Raw genomic sequence first — 16951 nt, forward strand, 5'->3', positions numbered from 1 at the left:
AAATTTGATCTAATAAACTGCGCTGCTTTGAGCACAGGAAGAGGAAGAGTTCCTCTGATTTGGGAAATCTTGACCCGCTTCTTAGGAAAATAAAAACAGCTTGAAGTCAAATATTCCATCAAAATTATATGGTCATATATAGATGACCTTTCGAAGTTTCTCTCTTCATCACCACTCCAGAAAAGTCTGAAGCATGACCTGTCTTTTCCTTTGCTGAAACACATCTGACCTGGAAACCCAAAGCAGCAGCTTCGAGGCACTTGCACGGATTCTGAACTTGGTAGACTTGCTCTTGCTACAGTTTTTATATAGATTAGAATAGTTGTTGTAGTTAAGCTGTACAGCCTTAACCTGAAGAAAATACAGCTTCAGCAGCTTTTGAAAGCCTAATATTTTGCCCTTGAAAATTAAACATTCTAGTAAAATAGACATTTGTGGGTGTCTAAGGTTTTCTGAAAATTACTGAATATTAGGTTGTCTTGAAAACTGAATTCTGCGTGGCTCTAGTGCTAAACAAAGCATTAACCCAAATTATATTGACGTATACACTAACTCTTTTCCATTCCTGTAACACTGTTTCCCCTGTAGCAGGATATGCTGAACTAAAACAAGAGTCTTTCTTTGAGTAAATGCACATTTCTTAAATGCACAATTCTTTTACAATTACTGTCTCCAACTCTCTTGGATGATAGCACATGATTTACAATAGGTGGACTACCATAGTTCAAGATGACAAATTAGGGTGGGTTTTTAGGTTGTTATTGGTCTTTTTTTTTTTTTTTCTTCTGGCTTGATGGATCCTATTTAAAGGCTTCATGTCTTAATGCCCACAACATTTTCCCCATTGAACCCAATGAGTTTCCATCAGGGAAAGAGCAATCTCTCCTGCCATAGAACCACGCCTGATGCAGGCTACGGCAGCAACAGAATAGGCAGCTTTTTTTCACCAAGTCAAGCCACAAACATTTTTTTCACAGAACGTACAATCTAGGATATTTGTATAGCAAACAGAAAATTAGCAAAAGGTTATTACTACCCCGAAGGCTGCATCAGTTGTTTGATGCTGATGATAAATAAAGTTGAGAGGTGGCATAGCCCATCACTTTTGCTTAAATCCCACTTCAAGCAATTAAGATCACTATAGACAGTAAATTTACAATATGTGTGGATTTCATGAACAGAAATGATTTTTAATTAACTTGATACTCACTTTAAATCATTAGCTGAAACACCTATCAAATCTTTTCTCTGACCTTGATGTGATCAATGAGACTTGCACACAGTGAATATGAGCCTGAGGTTAAATTTTCTTTGAACTAAATTGTTCATCTGGCATACTGATGAAAGATAAAGTGTTTCATCTTGTACTGAAGTTAACAAAACAACCAGCTAACTTTGGAAAGTGATTTACTTTTCTTAAATGACAACTTTATGTTTGGACATAAGAATCTGATGCTGGTGCATGTCACACCTGCTTTTGCAGGATTTCATCTTTACAGGAAGCGGAGTTACTAGATCATTTCACAGTATCAAATAAGGTTGAGAATAAAGATGAGTTAATCTGCCTGTTTTACACAGGAATAATATTCAATTTAAATTAGATTTTGATTTTAGCAGAATAGTAATGAAAGCTTAAAAAATTATGCATGCATGGTGAAATATCTATTAAGATCTTACGCTTAGTAATCTTATTTGAATAAGGCAATTCATTCAGAAGACTATGCAAAATCAGTACTGCCAATTTTAAAGTAGAGGTTTTAAAAAAAGTTTTTTTAAAATACACAGCAGAAAAAGTCACCTATTCCTTCAACACAGAAAATTATATATTCAGTTACCAAAATACTGGTTAAAACCAGTTGTCTTAACAAGAAGCACCACAATTAGAGATTCATATGGGGTTGATATTTAAGAGCTGTAAGTGTATGCAGCCTATATGTGAAATAGTGTAAACGCTGTATAAGCACATAGCAGAGAACAAAGCTTGTGCCAAAGGGTTTACAGTTTAATGGAACTTCTTCCTGTTGAATAGCTGCAACAGGAATGCAAAACTGCTCGCAATGGTATCTCTTAAATATACCTTAGCAATGACAGGGGAACAATTAGAACAATAGGAAGGAGCATATGAAAGATAGCAAAGGTAAACATCACCAATTCAAACTTTTTCAGTGGCAAACATAAAACTGATAGTTAACAAAACTTAATAAAGTCAGAGAGTCACTTTAATATCCTTTCTATTCTCTTGTGTATGTTGTTGTAAGTATGGGATGACTGAAGAGAAAGTTTGAGATGAGAAGGTTGAGTGCTCTTCTCTATGGCCTTGGTAGTGCTTTACCTAAACCATAATTAATTGACAGAATGCAATAAATAACTAGACAAACAGACACACTATGCTCTGGAGATAGCTGATGGCATTTATGCTATGTGAAAATTTGTCACAATTTGTATGGATACTGGTGCTCCTTTCTTGTGTATGGAGATGCCCAGCGGCAAAGCAGAAGCAGACCTCTCAAACTGGAATGAGCAGATGGACCACAAAGCCAGTCATGTTGGAAGTCAGACTGTTAACTAAGTGCTTGAGGGGAAAACTCTTGAGCTTTGAGGTTGACTCTTGCTCTGATTTCCAGATTGAGTTGAGCCTTTCTGACCCTTTGTTTCCTTGGATGAAAAATGACACTGATGTTAGGTGTAAGGGTTATATCTACAAATAATTGTTCTAAGGATTAAGTTAGTTTTAAATGGGAGATGAATTACATAAATCACAATTGTTGTTGGAATGAGAAATCTTTATGACTCGAAGCGGGAGAGAAAGGTGATCCTACAAGCTGTGCCTCTGTAGTTCAATGCAGCATGATGCAAAAGCCTAGCACTAACAAACCTAAGCTAGAACCACAAGAAGCATGGTTGTGTGATTGCAGGGCTGTGCTAGACGTGGAAAGGCAGATCTTGGGAATTTGGAAATATAACTTAAATAATATGACTCCACTGCTTTGAGGATGCAAAGTTCTGCAAAGCATCTGGTGTGTTCTGTGTACTGCATGCTGTGTGTGTATGTGTGTACTATATACGTGCATGATGTTCTATGTTCTGTATAGAAAAATTTCACTTGTATGAATATATTTTAATAGACTTACGTCATGCCATATTTTTTACTCAGTGTTGCCTGCAAGTTTTGCTTTGGAAGCAAAAAAAAGCCCCAAACTTAAAACCTGGGTTTTTCAATCTTGGGGTGTGAAGGAATAGATGGGATAGATGCCTAAATAGATGCCTAAAGTAGGCTTGCAATGCTTTGTCTTTCTTTTGCATAGTACAAAGCTGGACATAATGACAGAGCATTTGAAATCTTCGGGTTTTGTAATTTTTTTGGTGTTTGCTTATGTTTTCTTAAAGGAAAAGATGAATAGAAAACTCAAGACCCATGAATAGATCTTTTCCTAGATGTAATGGCAGGAAAATGATAAAGACTTGGAATAAAGACCTGCTTTCAAGAGTTAAAGTGATACATTTTGGAAGAAAAAATGAATGAAGTATCTGCAATAGTTACACATGGGTTTTTAGCAACCAAAATTCTGCTTCAGGACACAGATGAAACATGGAAGATAGACAGCACTATAGCCTTGATATGCATAGGAATAATGCTCCTTAAGTACAAATAAATGGATGTGTAGTAAGAATAAAAATCATGTACTCAGTAAGAATCCAGTACTCAAGTATTACAAGACATGACGTAGAAACTTATGCTCCATTCCGAGAGAACAGTTATAAACAGAAAGCAAATGAAGTGTCATTTTAAATTCACGTAAATATTCTTCAAACTAGAGATTTCAGCATGAAGCTGCAGTTCTCTTGTGCATACTCAGAGTCCTTTTCTCTTAGTTTTGTTCATTATTTTAATGCAAAAAATCCACTCTTTGATAATGCCATTATTACCAATACCAGAGCTGCAGTTAAATCCTAGGGTATAAACCTGAGGCATTTATATTGTACTATGGAATAATTACCTTTGAACAACATACAGAACTATGGGGCTTTCTAAATAAAGAAAGGAATTTTAGATCAGCTAGGAAGCTAAATTGCTTGTCTTTGTTATGCCTGGTCCTAAATTCATAACATTAAACATGATTTCTGGTTTCTGTGCTCCAGGAGTGTAATTCTCATTCTGTGTTATTCCAGTACCTTTCATGGAAAAGGATAAATATCCTTTGAAATCAATGTAGCATGGTAAATCGCTGTCAAAAAGTTTCAAGGTATTTGGTCACCAATTATTTTTTATTTCTATGTCTCTGTTCCTTATTTGCAGACACAATCAATGCAGTGGACGTATGAAATCAATGGACTGCCTCCGCAGACCGTACCACCTACAAGGCCAGCAAAAGTAATTTCTACTAGCAGTTACATAAGATCAGCCACAGTTCGACAACGCAATTTTTTACGTGAAAATCTGAAACTTACAACCACTGGAGTATCCTCACCAATCAAGGGGGCACCTCTGGTCCTGAGGTCAAAATAGAGAAAGTTCTGATCAGTTATTTTTTTGGTGGGGGAAGATGTGAGGTAGACGCCATTGTCAAATAAACTCTGCAGATAAAACAAGGATATGTTTTTTATTTTTTTTAAGCAGGTATGATATGTGTTGACTGTATGCTTTATATAGAAGAGTCAGAGTGCCTGAGTTCTATATACTACTCTTATTTTTCTGTGAGGGATTTTAGATACTTACCGAACAGCTTATGTATATCATATAGATCTCAGCAAGTTCTAATGAGAAAAATGTTTGATTTGAAAAAATATAACAGAAAACTGGTGAATTCAAACTAATGCTTTGCTTTCTAAGGGCTACTCATTTGGTAATACTTTAATAGGCAGCCTTAATGAACATTCTGTGTGACGTTCAAAATATTACACCCATGTAAGCCAAGCAAGCAAATCAATCCCTGATCCCTTTTCACAATAAAATTCTTTCCCAAAGTTTGTCATATTTTGCTAAGGTGAGACATGTTTACATGTCATATGTCCAGAACTTGAAAGCCTTTCAGATTCTCTTGCTTTTGCAAATTTCATTAATCTTTGCATTGTCTAAAATAAGGATCCTGATTTATTCATCCCATAACACTTAAAATCTTGGATAATTATTCATAACATAGAATGAACATAAAATGTCCTCCCTCACTATTTTTATGTTAAGTAAATATTAAAGTGCTTTAAAGTATTGAAATATCGAAGGCTATGAAAAGTCAGTGAGGACTGGAGCCAGATTTTACATTTTTTTCTAGAATAAACAAACCAGAGGTGCCATTCATATTGTGCTTCTGTTTCCATCCTTTCCATCCACGGGTGACTTCAGGTGGGTATTCAGGCTTTCTTTGCTCTTGATATAATGTGGAAAATCAGATCTATGCAGACATGCTTTCTAGGATCACTGGGTAGGTAACTCCTGCCTTCTTTCTTCATTGAGATTGTTTTTTGGTTTTGTCGGGTTTTTTTGTGATTTTACTAATAGAATGTAAATTGTATTTGCGCCTCATTTTGCTGGTGGAATGTACTTTAACAAAAAAGATGGTTTGGCACAGATTAAGTGCTTTCTTGGCACAAATACGGAATGAGCATCATTGCTCAGGAATGGGGAGCCCGAGAACAACATATGTAGGTCAGTGTAAATGAGCACCAATAAAACCATTTTACCGCAATGTGCTTGAGGGTTTTGTTTATGCCACACATTTGAGAGAAGCTATTACAGAAAATGTTGGGAATATATAAAACAGCAATGGCACTGTTTAATATCTCTTTTTAAATGCAGTGTGCCCCATTTTGGTCAGGCCCCAGGTAATCTGAAGCAAGAATAAAATCTGCCTTACAAATTCAGTACACAACACAGGAAAGATATTGTTGATAGTGATAACTGGTGTATATCTAAAAGACGTTAAGAAGCTATTGCAATATTTATCTTAAATGATACTGGGACCACAAATACAGCTAGATTTCATAGGAAGGCTCTATCTGCATAAATAAATGAAGCAAGTGTTTCTCTGACTGTAAGCAATCAGAATTTATGGATCACAAATATGCAACGGTTTCCCAATTGATTATTGACCTTCAGGAAATATTTCAGTGACAACTTTTCTTTGTAAAAGCTTTGTTTTCCTTGTTTCACTTTTTTAAGGTTTGCTTTCCTATTTAAAATGACACATGTCTGCAAGATGCTCAAAACTGTAATTCTGCTGGAGATGGATTAGCAGGTGGCATATAGGTGAATCACATAACAAAGAAATGGTGCTCACTCCAGAAATTTTATTTCAAAACTTGCTTGCCTGACCTTCCTGCTACATGTAGTAGATTTTCAAACTCTGTCATACATTCAAACATTGAAAAAAATCCATAGGCTAATGTTATGCAATAAGGTAATATCAGAGGGGTGTTTTCAAAGGTGCAGCCTAATTAATTATCTGTCTTAAAAGGGAAGGCTAATCTATGGTTTCTGGCCAGTTTACAGAATTTTTTCAATGTGTACAAGGTCATTTATGCAAGATATGCCATCATCAGTTGAATTTGTACCTGATATTAAAAATGTATTGCATTTTTCATATTTCTTACAGAGCTTAAACAGAACTAAAAATATTTCTTCTGATTACTGAGAACAACTTGCAAAGGTGATTTAAATAAAACCATTGTATCTGTGTGGTTGTAACATCCACAATGTTTTACATATTATCCGCATGCATTTACGGATTACACTGACTATATAATCCGTTAAAAATAAATTCCTTTTTCCCTCCTAGCTTGGTGCTTCACACTTCCATCAGTGATGTGAATGTGCTCTTTATAATGCAAGGACTGACTCTAACTATATCTCTTAAAAAATAGTTTCTAAGCAGCAGCACTGGAAGATTTCCAGAATGATCAATTTTATTCATTACTTGCTCCCTCCTTCTTACTAGAATTACTGAGCCATATTGAAAATCTTGGAGTTTCAACTCATGGAACAAAAGAACTGACATGAGAATAAATTATAAATTGCTGCTTTTGTTATTTAAACTTGGAGAATTCACTCCAGAGCTTTTGGACCCACCATTTAATCTGAGCTTCAGAACAGCTGGGCAAGCTGCTCACCATCACCCACACCTTAAAAATGTAATCTGCAGAGGAGTTTAACTATTGGAGATAGGCCTAAACACAGTTGTTGCAGGTATGGCTCAGGTTTTAAAAATAAGCAGTCCAAATGATTTAGGTTAAAATTCATTCTAAACTACTATTTATTATCATAATCTTCTCACAAGGAGATGGGAGAGAATAAACACAGCCTCAAGGTTATGGCTTTTGAAGAAGCCCTACCATGTTTTCTATGCCATCATGCCACACCAGACCAGCCACTACCGGAAGCTGGAAGAGAAAAAAAACCCCAACAACTTAGTTTCTCCACATTACAGCACCCTTCAGGATGCTTTTCTTCTGAAAAGGATGAATAAAGGAGTATCTCCCTTCACATTATTCTGTGCAGGTGTGGCAGAGTCTCAGGGAAATGGGGGGATATTGGTCATTACTGTAAAGAATAGCTCTTCATTTCTAATTGCTAGTTTTGATGAGAGATCTAAAATTACTTGTACTGACCCCACTTATATATTTTGATATATATAAATATCAAAATCACAAAATAAAAAGTTTTTCAAAGTAAATTTGACACTTAAGGCCTATGTCTCAATCACAGTCTTACTTGACATCCATGAGTCAGCTGTGCATCTGCTTGTTACTAGCTTACAAGAAATACTAGTTGGCTAACCAGTGTAGTCACCACCTGTTTATTTATATTTCTTCCTCTCTTGTCTCTTTATGTCTCTCTAGAATGCTTCATCTTTCAAAGTAATTTACAAAAGGATTAAAACCTTATGAAGCAACATTCTTGTGTAATGTAGAAATGGTTACTTTGGGAATGGGGGGAGTCTACTTTTAAATGTATTACTAAAATACTGTGCAGCTTTTGCAACTATTGAGTTCCTGTCCAGCAATGGGGACAATCTGCCCTACGGGGTCGCAGGGCTGTACAGTCATAGCGTTAGCTTCAAAACAATACAAAAATAATCAAACTTCTAATTGTGTGATGTTCAGCTGAGCTTTACTTGACACAATACCACATAGGAGACTGACACAGTTATAACATAGAAGTGTTTTTAGGATCCTGCCATTAGCAGCTCAGCTTGGAGGGGGTTTTGCTGCTGCATAAGTCAGAAGATTTCAAGATTGGTTGTTCTGCTCATGGCTGGCTAGCCATGGTATCAATGACACTCTAAGGCTATTTTATACCCGATCTCACTAGTTACAAAAAGGTTTTAGAGTATCAGGCTTTCCCTTCAAGAATAATATGAGCCCAGCGTTAACTCCTGTGTCAGTGCAGATTTTGTCTGAGTCAAGAAAATTGAGAGATAAAGACTGCGTTAAGCATGGAAAATAATCATGATCAGGTAAAGACCCCACTGGGGCATGGGGCCATAGACATTTCTACTGCTGGCTGGAAGGAAAGGTATTATTTTAAGACAGCTCTTTGGGACCGAAGCCAGGTTAGCAAAGGACATAATGCTGAACCAACAGGGTTCCTACTTGCATAAAATAATATGGCAGCAGCCAAATCTGAGCATGCACTTTTTTTTTTTCTCTTAGATCACAAACCCGAACTATCAGAAGAAATGGAAACTTCTAACTCATCCTGCATTTAGCAAACATTTAAAAAAAAACCCTCACTCTAGATATTAATAAATATTCCTAGGAGGAAGGCTTAATACTTAGAATAAGAAAGAAAATCCCTGGCTTTGCCTTACTATTTATTTGCCTGTGACAAGTTTAATAATTTTATTTCTCCCTGCAGTGACTGCTCATTCTAAAATAAATGACTGAACAGTGCTTTACTGCTGACACAGATCACAGTTTGTTGCTAATGGAATGTTAACTGCTTTTTAAGTAACTCTGAATAAACCTGCTGATCCATAGAATATTCATCTAAAAAGGAATCCAATTCATCTACTAGCTTTTCTGCTTCCACTGACATGAAACACATTCTTCTGCAGTTTACTTTACTGCAGTTATTATAATACTGATAGTGTCAAATTTCCCATAGTAGGATATTTTACATTTTGAGACCATGGCATGATGACAGTGTGGTGAGGTCACGGCAGGACATGGATGCCAAGGTCACTGCCCAGAAGACTGTCAAAAAAGCACTGCTTGGTGGCTAGAGAAATAAAGGGAGAGACATAGGCCAAGGAGAATTCTTGAGGTTTTTATTCTCTTTCTGCCAGGATTTTTTTACGCCTCTTTTCTGCAAAGCATCCAGTTTCTCATGGTAAAAGAAAAAAAAAACCTGTCTGTGGAAAACCTGATAACTCATTGCTAATCCCACCATAGAAGTACACAGCAGCTGCCACCAAATCAGTCTGGCAAAAGTCTAAGTGACCCAAAAAAATCAGATGTATAGAGAAGGGCAAGGCAACTAAGTAAAATCCTGCCACTTATTAAATGGATAGTGTTGGTGTTCATCACATGAGATCCAATTTACCAAACTGTACAAAAATCAAAAGCTCAGTGTTTCCATTAATAATAAAAGGTTTGCAGGGTGTCTTTGCTTTAGCCTACAGGCCTGATATTGTGAATATAAGATGTGAAAGGAAGCTGCGTCCTGTCTTGCATCATATCCTCAGTCATGGTTAGTTTACATAATACTGAAGTGCAAAATGTACATTGCAAATCAAAGAAAACCTGCAACTGTCATTCTCAACAGAAGACATGAGAAACAACTTCCTCCACCCACGAGTTTCTCTAAGGCCAGAATTTCAGAAGACGGGTTTTGTTTTAAAGAAATGAGCCTATGAAAAAAAGATTCCTGATGACCTGTTAATAAACAGATTTCAGGGTGAGGTGTGAAACTTAGATATTTTTTGATAAGTGTAGAGTGTGTTTTTCTAATACTGTTTAGGTTTAAGTATCATAGAATCATAGAATAGTTTGGGTTGGAAGGGACCATTAGAGGTCATCTCGTCCAACCCCCCTGCAGTGAGCAGGGACATCTTCAACCAGATCAGGTTGCTCAGAGCCCCATCTAACCTGACCTTGAATGTTTCAAATGATGGGGCATCCACAGCCTCTCTGGGCAACCTGTGCCAGTGTCTCACCATCCTCACTGTAATAAATTCCTTCCTTATATACCCTCCTTTAGTTTAAAACCATTACCACTTGACATATTGCAACAGGCCCCGCTAAAAAGTATGTTCCCATCTGTCTTATAAGCCCCCTCTAAGTACTTAAAGGCTGCAATAAGATCTCCCTGGAGCCTTCTTTTCTTCAGGCTGAAAACCCCCAAACCTTTCAGCCTGTCCTCATAGGAGATGTTCCATCCCTTGGATCATTTTTGTGGCCCTCCTCTGGACCCGTTCCAACAGTTCCATGTCTTTCTTGTGTTGAGGGCTCCAGAGCTGGACGCAGCGCTCCAGGTGGGGTCTCACCAGAGCAGAGGGGCAGAATCACCTCCTTTGACCTGCTGGCCACACTTCTTTTGATGCAGCCCAGGATACAGTTGCCCTTCTGGGCTGCAAGAGCACATTGTTGGCTCATGTCCAGCTTTTCATTGACCAGTACCCCCAACTCCTTCTCCACAGGGCTGGTCTCAATCCCTTCATCCCCCAGCCTGTATTGATACTGGGGGTTGTCCCAACCCAGGTGCAGGACCTTGCACTTGGCCCTGTTGAACCTCATGAAGTTCTCACAGGCCCACTTCTCCAGCTTGTCACGGTCTCTTTGGATGACATCCCATCCTTCTGGTGCATCAACTTCACCTCTCAGCTTGGTGTCATCTGCAAACTTGCTGAGGGTGCACTCGATCCCACTGTCTATGTTACTGATGAAGATATTAAATGGTACTGGTCCCAGTACAGACCCTTGAGGGACATCACTCATCACTGATCTCCATCTGGATATTGAGCCGTTGGCCACTACCCTCTGGTTGCAACCAGCCAACCAATTCCTTATCCACTGAACAGTCCACCCACCAAATCCATATCTCCCCAGTTCAGAGAGAAGGATGCTGTGGGGGACCATGTCAAAGGCCTTACAGAATGCCAGATAGATGACATCTGTAGCCCTTCCCTTGTTCACTGATGTAATCACTCCATCATAGAAGGCCACTAGGTTGGTCAAGCAGGACTTGCTCTTGGTGAAGCCACACTTGTTATTTCTAATCACCTCCCTGTCTTCCATGTGCCTTAGCATAGCTTCTAGGAGGATCTGTTTGATGACCTTCCCACGTGCAGAAGCAACAGTGACAGGTTGGTAGTTCCCCAGGTCCTTCTTGGTATCCTTTTTAAAATGGGTGCAATGTTTCCCTTTTTTCAGTTGCTGGGGACTTCACTATGACTTTTCAAATATTATAGAGAGTGGCTTGGCAACTACATAAACAAATTCCTCACAAGTATCATGACTGACACCTGGGATCCAGCATTTAATATATTGGGCACCCTTGTCAACAATCTGAAACACTTTTGACTGCTTAATATCAATGGAGAAAACAAATCCAAAGACACTAGGTCACCAACGTGTATTGCCAGCATACAAAGTCCATTTACAAGAAGTTCTCTACAATGTGTGGTATATTATAGAGTTAACATATATACGTCTAATGTTAGATTAAAATAGTGATGATTTTTATTCCTTGAAATGTAAAACTAATACATACTTGCAAAACTGCACTCTTGGAAAGTCAAGCTGAATGTCCAGGCAGTTAGGTGTGTTTGCTTCAAAATTCAGAGCATACCTGTGGGTAGCAGGTTGAATACATGGTAAACATGCAGACAGCACTGACTCAGCAGTCTTGCATTGCTCCTGGATAAACTGTTGCAATCAAATATAAGACCTTTGATTTTAAAATACTTTTCTAAGCCATGCAGCTACCTTGCTAGCATTAATTGGTACTTAAATTCCATTCATCATTGTCTTATTTCTGTCCTAAAGTTTGCTATTAAAAAAAACAAAACAAAAAAAGCAAAAATGAAACCAAACCAAAAAACCTAACCCAAACAAAAAGCTACCTTGCCCATGTCTGAGTCTTACTGTGCTCAGCTACCAGTTATTCATCACCAGTTATTACGAAACACTTCTTAGTGAACCTGAATCTAAATTACATGAAAAGATATTGTGAAGGGGAGACACAGACAAGCAAGTTCACAGCTACAGAATTAAATCTTTGTGATAAACAAATCATATTGTATAGAAATTCTTTCTAAGGAAACCTCTGTTCCCTCCGAGAACAGCATCTAAACACAGTGGCTATGATCAGTGCCCTATCAGAATTAATTGCTGGATGACATGCTGTTACTGTACTGAGACACAAATAGGCTGCAGAAACATTAGATTAGCTCATTAAAAATATTATTAGTTGGGCATGAAACATCTGTAAGAGCTGTTTGGTCATTTTCAGGTCACAGAAGTCAAACTCCTGTTCAGTGGCAAGAGGTGTCTGGAATTACAATACCCATCCATGATCTTACCTTGGACTGCAGAGGACAAAAGGCTGCAATGAAGCTGCCCGGATGATTCTTCCCCCTCACTCCCCCCTTGTGCTGTGGTGCTAGAGCTGCCAAGATCAGCAGCAGTGTTTAAGCCAGAGTTGTGCTATGGTAAATAAGAGGGAACAGCTGGGTGATATTGCCACTGGGGGTCCCATAGCTTTAAATATAATAAATCCGTGGTCTGATATAATCCTTATCTTTACTTTCAGAACATGCTGCAAACTATCTCTGCGCCCCTTCCGTAGGTTTGTATTAACAGGAATAAATTACAAAGAGGAAATCTGCATTTAGCTTAGCTTACTCGTGATAGGTGATAGTGAATTGCGATGCTCTAGGGAGATTTTAGCTATCATCTAGTGCATCTAGAATGAAGGTTGGCTGCAGTTCTTACCACTTCTCAAAGTGTAAAAAAAATAAATAACTTGATTATTAACAGAGAGGATTAATGACAGAATCAGCTAGGTAGATTATCAGTGTCTGAATTAATAAATTAAAAGCAGCATGAAGAGGGAAAATATGAATGTAGAGGGCTCAATGGAATTATTTGGGAAGAGGAAGCCTGTAAGTGAGGAATAACTCCACCTTAAAAGAAAGTAGGACAAGACAGCTGGCGTAGAAAACTGACAAGGTTATGGAGGATTATTTAAACTAGAAACAGGAGGGAAAAATCAGCAGGTGTTAAGGAACACTTGGGCCAGTCACAGACATCTGCCAGGACTGTCAACACTATGACAGTATCTCTGTCACAATGTAAAAAGAGAAATTATGGTAAAACTGGGGGAAGAAACGGTGCAGATCCCAGTGGTGCATTAAGGAAAATCAGCCAAAGAAATTGTCCAACAATAAAACTATAGGTCAAACATAGTTCAAGTCTCTTATAGAAAGAAACAAAATAAAAACCATATTGCCGAGGAATAGTACCTTGAGAGGAGGACCATTGTCATTCTGGCTGTAAAGCAGAAAAGACAGAATAGCCCTTTACTGCAGTGCAATACTGTGGCAGTGGCACAGTTCCACAAAAATAGATGGAGAGAGTGGTTGGAGGGGAGGAGGCCAGTGAGGAGAGTCTGTAAGGATGTGGGTGCAAAAACATATGGTTCCCAAGAATGAAAGCACATTAGCAGCATAACACTACCGGCTCAAAAGAAACAACACTGCATTTGTAATGTTGAAGAGGAGCAATTAAAAATTAAAACTACCAAGTACTCCCACCCTCAATTCAAGCAGACCTATAACTGATAAACTTAGATTTAGTAATGTCACTTAATGGACAAAAGAGAGTCAGGTGGTTAAGAAGAACTCAGTTCCCCAACAAAATTGCCCTCTGTTTCGTTCCTTTCCAGGAAGTACACAAGATAATTAAAGCCTATATCAAGATACATTTTGCAAGACTCTCTTGACACACTATATAACTGCACCTACGAAAAGTAGTTCCAGTACATTCAAGAGACTACTACTTTTAACATAGTGTGAAGGTAACGTAAAGAAATAACTGGCGTTGAAATTGTGAGCAGATAATGATCATCATTTAAGTTAAAAATCAGAAGTCTCCACTCTGCAATGTTCAATAAAACCTGAAGAAGCAGTAGAGCTTTCTCCCAAGATGCCAGTCACAGTTACCAACACAAATACCACCTTCCATCCCTCACTGTTCTCTTTTACATAAATATTACATGTATCTAAACATTAGCATGTAAATATACTAACTGTGACATATCTCTTTGCTCCTTCCCCCAGGCAAAAGCATCTCTTTGAGGAAAAAGAATGTGGGTGTACAGAAGGAAACAGCAAGTTAACCAATAGTTTTCAGGCTCTCCCAAAACTAATGCATAATTGACCAGAAGTGAGTGGGGGTTGGTTGCGTCAGGTCATACTACCACAGCTTTGGGTAGAAGAATACAAGCAAAGGCTGATGAACTGGTGACTGGATGAAGAAGAGTTTGGTCTTGCCTTGGCAAAACAACTGAGACTGTAAATCTGGGAGCCCAGCAGCAGTTGCAATCCAAAAACCAACCCCCAAATATCTGGCACTGATTACATGCTCTTCCAGTTAATAATTCTAGCAACTAATGAAAGTTCCCAGTGGAGATGATCATCAGCTGTGGGTGCCAGGGGGGTCAGCATGCCTAGAATCATCTTGTTTCACTTTCTGCTTGAGGGGGTGGGGTGCAGATGACAGGCACAATTTCACACTGGAATAAAGAAAGAAACAAACAAAAACCACCCTGGACTTTGTCAGAATGCAGTACCCCAGATTTCTGTAGGATTTGATGAATGATTCATTTCTCAGTGTCACAATAAGAATAAATACCACCATATCCTCATATAATTAATTGTAAAATAAATTGTCCTGAATATCAGGTAGAAAACTATAAATACTAAGATTATAGAGGCACCCTTTGTAACTTTGCCTTATTTTACTGTCATCTACCAACAAGTGCTTAATACTTTTGCCTGTTATCTCCAAAGTAATGACCCAATGCAATATTTACTAACATACCTATTCTCATTAGAAGGTCAAACAAGATGCCAAAGAACTGCCCCAACTTACTGGAAAAGAGATAAGTATTTTTTGCTTGTTAGCAAAACACCTTTGGTAACACAGCCTATTCTGTTTTAAGAATGGTCCTGAGCTACACCAGCAAGTGATTTTTGTTGCTCGGACCAGCACTGCGCCATGCTGTTCACCTCTGCTGGCAAACCTGATATGTTTTCAAGCATCTAAAATAAAATTCTTCAGTTAGGAAAGTAACCAGCAAACTGAAGTCAACAAAAAGAAAAGAGGCCTGAGCAGGGAGACCTACACATTCCTGCCCACTTTGCCCCTCCTGGAGGCATGAGGTGGTGTCAATCCTTGAATGCTTTCCATTTTGAGAGGACTGTAATTTTAAAGTGAGAAAAGAAAGACAAACCAAGCCACACTTCTAAAGAGGTTGAGTAATAAGGTGTAAGAGTACTGAGAACAGAGGGTTGTGCGTAAGTGGTTCCCAGGTATAAAAACACAATGAGGCAATACAGGCTGCAATCAAGTAATTTGCCAGGCATGCAAGCTGTGCTGCATCTGCTGAGCTCAAATGACTGACCAGCACATGACTGCAGATTGGAAAATGGGTTCCTATAGAACCTGTTAAAACTGAAGGTGAAGGGAGAAAAGAAAAAAAAAATCATCTATCATTTCTGAAGTAACGGTAAAAAAATTTACTTATTTTATGCAATGGCACCATTACTCTGTGCCAAGGGATGCTTGCACTAATGGCATACCTGGCTGAGAGAAGCCCACGTAAAGGATGCAGAAGCTGCATGAGCCAGCCTCAGTGGAAAGCAAGACATTGTCTAAGCAGGTATGAGAGTTTAATTGGCAGGGTAATGTGGAGTGAGTCCTTGAGGGTGGAGGTCCTCACTGAAGCAGGGCATGAGGATCTGAGATCCTGTCTTCAGAGAAATTGAATCTTATGTCACAGATGATCCTCTTCATCATCAATTTCTCCTCTTATCAGAAAAAACCTGCAAGCACCTGTACTTTGGTTAACTGCCTAGGTGTGAAAGAGACAAATGGCTTGGGTTTAGAGCTGGAGGCTCTTCCATTTCAATCTCTGTTAAGTGGCAACTACAAGTGAAGCAGAGGAAGAACTACTGCAAGGATGCCTTTGGGTGTCAAGACAGACTTGTAGGAAGTTGGTAAAAATCACATAGTTCCTATGAGTTGACAGCATGTTTGACTTAAGACTTGTTTATTGCCTGCAGATTTAGAGAGTCCTGGGGAGCCTGGGCTCATTCTTGTTCTTTTCTCCAAGCAGTGGTTTGACAGCAATAGGATGCAGTTTGGCTCTGGAGGATTCCACATGTGACCACTGGCCAGAAAGATTAATAGACAATAAATTCTAACCTTATGGAGAAGAAAAATATTTTTTTGTGATTGGATTCCTGTGGACATTTGTGATGGGAAGCAGCCACGAAGTCCTTGTCACTGCTTTGCACCATGCAGCTGTATTTCAGTGGTAGGAGGGGCACTCTGCACCTGTAATTTAACACCAGCTGAGGTCCTGGTCTTTTTGGCGTGTCTTTGCATGAGTCATTATGTAGGGTGGAACAAGGATCCTGGAGGCTGTGGCTTTCAAAGTTCAAGAGAAAGAAGTTCAAAGCTTGAGGACTGAAGTGCACCTAAATCTCCTAGACTAACAATTTAAGTCATGATGGCCACACAGATTTTAATAGCAGAATAGCCTCTTTGTTGATGCAACGAGTCATGGTGCCGTTGAGAGTTCACTGGGGCCATCAATCGTACTGCACTGGTGATGAGATTTTTCATACAGGATGTGTGTCATCAATATAATGGGGTGTCTGGGACCATCCCCTTCCCAGGGAAGCCATGGGGAGTCATCTTTAATCTCTGAGCAGAGCATCTCTGCATT

General features: G+C 38.7%; 1 protein-coding gene across 1 annotated transcript in view; it reads left to right on the top strand.

Annotated features, from left to right (window-relative positions):
* The window catches only part of CFAP47 (cilia and flagella associated protein 47), a 346829-nt gene extending 341139 nt beyond the window's left edge, over positions 1-5690 (top strand). The window contains 1 exon segment of the mRNA XM_064473493.1: positions 4298-5690. Coding sequence (XP_064329563.1) covers positions 4298-4507 — 210 coding nt within the window. The 3' untranslated portion in view covers positions 4508-5690.
* The last annotated feature ends 11261 nt before the right edge of the window (positions 5691-16951 follow it).

This window comes from Phalacrocorax carbo, chromosome 1 (genome assembly GCF_963921805.1).
Source record: "Phalacrocorax carbo chromosome 1, bPhaCar2.1, whole genome shotgun sequence".
Taxonomy (NCBI): domain Eukaryota; kingdom Metazoa; phylum Chordata; class Aves; order Suliformes; family Phalacrocoracidae; genus Phalacrocorax; species Phalacrocorax carbo.